The sequence below is a fragment of the Austrofundulus limnaeus genome, unplaced genomic scaffold (genome assembly GCF_001266775.1).
Source record: "Austrofundulus limnaeus strain Quisiro unplaced genomic scaffold, Austrofundulus_limnaeus-1.0 Scaffold82, whole genome shotgun sequence".
NCBI classification, from domain to species: domain Eukaryota; kingdom Metazoa; phylum Chordata; class Actinopteri; order Cyprinodontiformes; family Rivulidae; genus Austrofundulus; species Austrofundulus limnaeus.
The window spans coordinates 1663892-1667661 of NW_013952484.1; the positions used below are offsets into that span (position 1 = coordinate 1663892).

The 3770-nt window shown below is 40.7% G+C and overlaps 1 protein-coding gene across 1 annotated transcript in view; it reads right to left on the reverse strand.

Moving 5' to 3' along the window:
- The window catches only part of utrn (utrophin), a gene marked incomplete in the record, with an annotated part of 237438 nt that overhangs the window by 173172 nt on the left and 60496 nt on the right, over positions 1 to 3770 (reverse strand). The window contains 5 exon segments of the mRNA XM_014011589.1: positions 550 to 741; positions 924 to 1094; positions 1361 to 1516; positions 1815 to 1928; positions 2013 to 2150. Coding sequence (XP_013867043.1) covers positions 550 to 741; positions 924 to 1094; positions 1361 to 1516; positions 1815 to 1928; positions 2013 to 2150 — 771 coding nt within the window.

The window sequence follows — 3770 nt, forward strand, 5'->3', positions numbered from 1 at the left end:
GAGTACAGTAGAGTACAGTAGAGTAGCATAGAGTAGAGTACAGTAGAATACAGTACAGTAGAGTAGTGCAGAGCAGAGCTGAGCAGAAAAGAGTATAGTCGGTAGAGTACAGTACAGTACAGCACAGTACAGTACAGTAGCCTAGAGTAGAGTACAATAGAGTACAGTACAGTAGCGTAGCATAGCGTAGCGTAGTGTAGGATATCCTACGCTATGCTTATACTACCTTTCACCTCTTTTATCTGTTTACAGGTTTTTATTAGAGCAAACATGACTGATTTACTTTTTATTAAACTCATATGACAAGATTTAAAAAATATTAACTTATTAACCTAACTTAAAAAAAACAGAACTTGAAAGCTGATCTGTGTTGTTTCTGACACTTCAACTCCACTTTTAGTCTTTAAATTCACCCAACAGCCAAAAAATAATAATAAAGCATAAACAATGTGTTGCAAACAGCTGCAGGTCAGATATTACCACATCAAATATGAAAAACGCTCTTTTGATTAACTTTACTGATTTATTTTCCACTCTGACAGAAGTTACCTCCAGGGTGTGGCATTTGCTCTTCAGGCGGTCACAAAGCTTGTGATAGTTGGCTAGCACGTCGTCCAGCTCCGAGGTCAGCTCCTGCCCAAAGCCTCCACCAGAGTGCAGCTTCTGGGACACCAGCAGGTTGATGCTGTCCTTCAGGATCTTTACCTTCACCTCCTTCTGAAACACGTCCTCTTTTGCTCGCTGGAAGACACGAGGACGTGGAGATGCCTTTGATTTCAACAAARCATTCAAACCTTTCAAATCAGCTTCGGCGCACCAACTCCGCTCTACTTTTAGATTTTAGTTAGCCGTTTGGCACGTTTAGCTTTAGCATCTTCACAGTTTCTTTTCACAGTTGGTGTACTTGCTAACAGCGCCCCCACCTTCATCTCCTCCAGTGACGCCTCCAAATCCTCGGGACTTTTGTACTCAAAGTCTCTCATGAGAAACTCCTCGTCAACTTGGGCGATCCACTCCTGCATCTCCGCCAGGTCTTTCTTCAGATTCTCCTGCTTCTCCTGACTCTCTGTCACCGACTCCTGATAGCTCAGCAGCTGGAGGGAAGCGTCAGGATTTCATCAGGTTTGAAAAAGGAGCACCAGAACACATTTATGAACACGTTTAGACCTAACACGAGGTTTATCCTGGAGGAAATTACACACAGACTGCAAACATAAAATGCAAACGCTAAATTTACTAGAGTACATCACTTATAGATTGCTATAAACACACAGAAGTAACTATTTACTGCAATTATACAACATTAAAATGCAACAAACCACTTATTAAAGTGAAATATACAGGGTAAAGTTTGGGGTACCTGTTTGCTGAGTTTATCCCATCTTCCTTCAAGTTCTTCTAACTTATCCTTCCCCCACTTGGCCAGTCCTGGGACTGCAGTCCCCTGCACAGCATAAACGTTTTCCTCCATCTGCTTCAATGAACGTTCCACCAACTCCATCTTATTCACATACTCCTAGTTCAAAACAAAGGAAAAACTTTTCTCAATCCAAATTATTAAAACTGTATAACTCTTTTTCTATGTATGTGAGAGAATCAGTCACAGCAAAAAAAAACAATAAAAGGACAACTCCAAAATTGTTTTTTTTTATGTTTCTATGTGAAGCAACAAAACATGGACAGTTTGAATAAAGTTGTAAATGTGTCCGATTAACATGCTGTGGATATTAATCAAAAACATTAYAATCACTTTTAAATAAAATACATAAAGTTCTTTGAAAAAAAATGAACACAATCAAGTTTTTTTTGGTCACCTTGCAATGATTAAGCTCGTCTTGCAGATTCTGCGCGTCTCCCAAACCCGTGGCGTCCCGAGACAACAGCTCCTGGACCTCATCCAACCAAGATTCCACTTTTTCCAAACGTACCTGAACACAGCACGGAAACGGAGACGACATGAACGTCGCTCGTCGTCAGTAATTAACCGGCCGCGTAGCTCCAGTAACAGCTACCTGATTGTCCTTCATGCTGCCCAGAATGCACTGCAGGGTGCCGTGCTCGTCGCGGGCCCTGGATGAGAGCTCACTCCATTTCTGTAGTTGGGCGGGATCGGAGGCTTGTTGTGTTTGCTCGATGTCCAGACACAGGCCCTGAGGTCGGACAGAGGTCAGGCTCAAACATGTGTGCAACCACAAATCATCTCAACTAAGAAAACTAATATCTGATCTTCTCCTGTAATGTCTCTTTTTACAGGCTGAACTTAACAGATCAGATTTGTTTGAACTCAGGTTCTGAGGAAAGGTTATGAACAATAAATATCTTACCTGTTGCAGACAACACTTTGAACGACCTCAGCTTGAAAAAAAAAATGCTGTTTAATTCTGACTAGACTGAAAAGCTAAAGGGAAACACAGGCAGCTTAGGACCCAAGCCCAAAATGAGGTGTTCGTTGGTTTATTTCAAGGCTACACACCAGCAGTAGCAGAATGCCGATATGAGTAGTGATATTTCTCTATACGTTCTATATTAATGTGGAAATGCTCCTAATTTTTATTTCTCTTTTTTAATCGTATGAGTATTAACTTCTTGCATAGACATCCAGATTTCCATAGCAACTCTTTCTTTATGCCTTGTTTGACATGTCTCTTGTTGAGCTTATGCAGTTTTTGTATCAAAAGATTAAAAAAAAAATCAGGAAATATTGTGTTTTGTGGCTGAAATTTCTCCAGAGATAAATGACTGCAAAGCTTGTCAAAAAACATTAGGAGAAGCAATTAAGAAATGTGTTATTCTGCTCACAAAAATAAATAAATAAAATTAGCCTAAGCCTATAGAGTAGCGTAGCATAGCGTAACATAGCATAGCGTAACATAGCATAGCGTCGAGTCGAGTAGAGCAGAGCAGAGCAGAGTAGGAGTAGAGTACAGTTGCGTAGTGTAGCATAACGTAGCATAGAGTACAGTAGAGTACAGTAGCGTAGTGTAGCGTAGCATTGTGTAGAGTACAGTAGAGTAGCATAGAGTAGAGTACAGTAGAGTAGCATAGAGTAGAGTACAGTAGAGTAGCGTAGAGTACTGTACAGGAGAGAAGCATAGAGTAGAGTAGAGCAGAGTACAGTACAGTAGCGTAGAGTAGCATAGAGTAGCATAGCGTAGCGTACATTAGAGTAGAGTAGCGTAGAGTAGAGCTGAGTAGAGTAGTGTTTCCCAAAGTTGGGGTTGGGACCCAAAGTGGGGTCCCGAAACATCAAGAGGGGGTCCTGAAAAGATTTTATGAATTAATCACATTTTTGTCTTAGTTGTTACAAAGGAGTGAGGTTAGTGTATTTAAAATGGATAAATGTAGTATAAAAAATATTGTTACTATGCCCATGTTTTGTTGACCTGATACAAATGTTTATCATCCAAGATTAGCTGGGGGCACAGGTCTCTGCTACTGTTGTTTTGTGGGTCAGAAGATAAAAAGTTTGGGAACCACTGATCTAAGTAGTTAATGATTTCAGGAGTTACATCATTCACTGCCTTATACCCGCTCAGTATGTTTAAAAGACCAGTGGGCCAACAGGGCCTGATACCCCAATTCTTTCTCAGTAATGAGGACAAAAGCAGGCCTCACAAGAGGACATGTCAACATGGAGGTAGAAAGAAGCCAGCAGGTAACAGGGAGTGAGCACAGAGTACATGAATTACGACAGGTAGAGACGACGCAGTGGTATGATAATCTAAAACACAGATAAATATTAATCTGACTAACTCTTGAGTTCTTCTTAA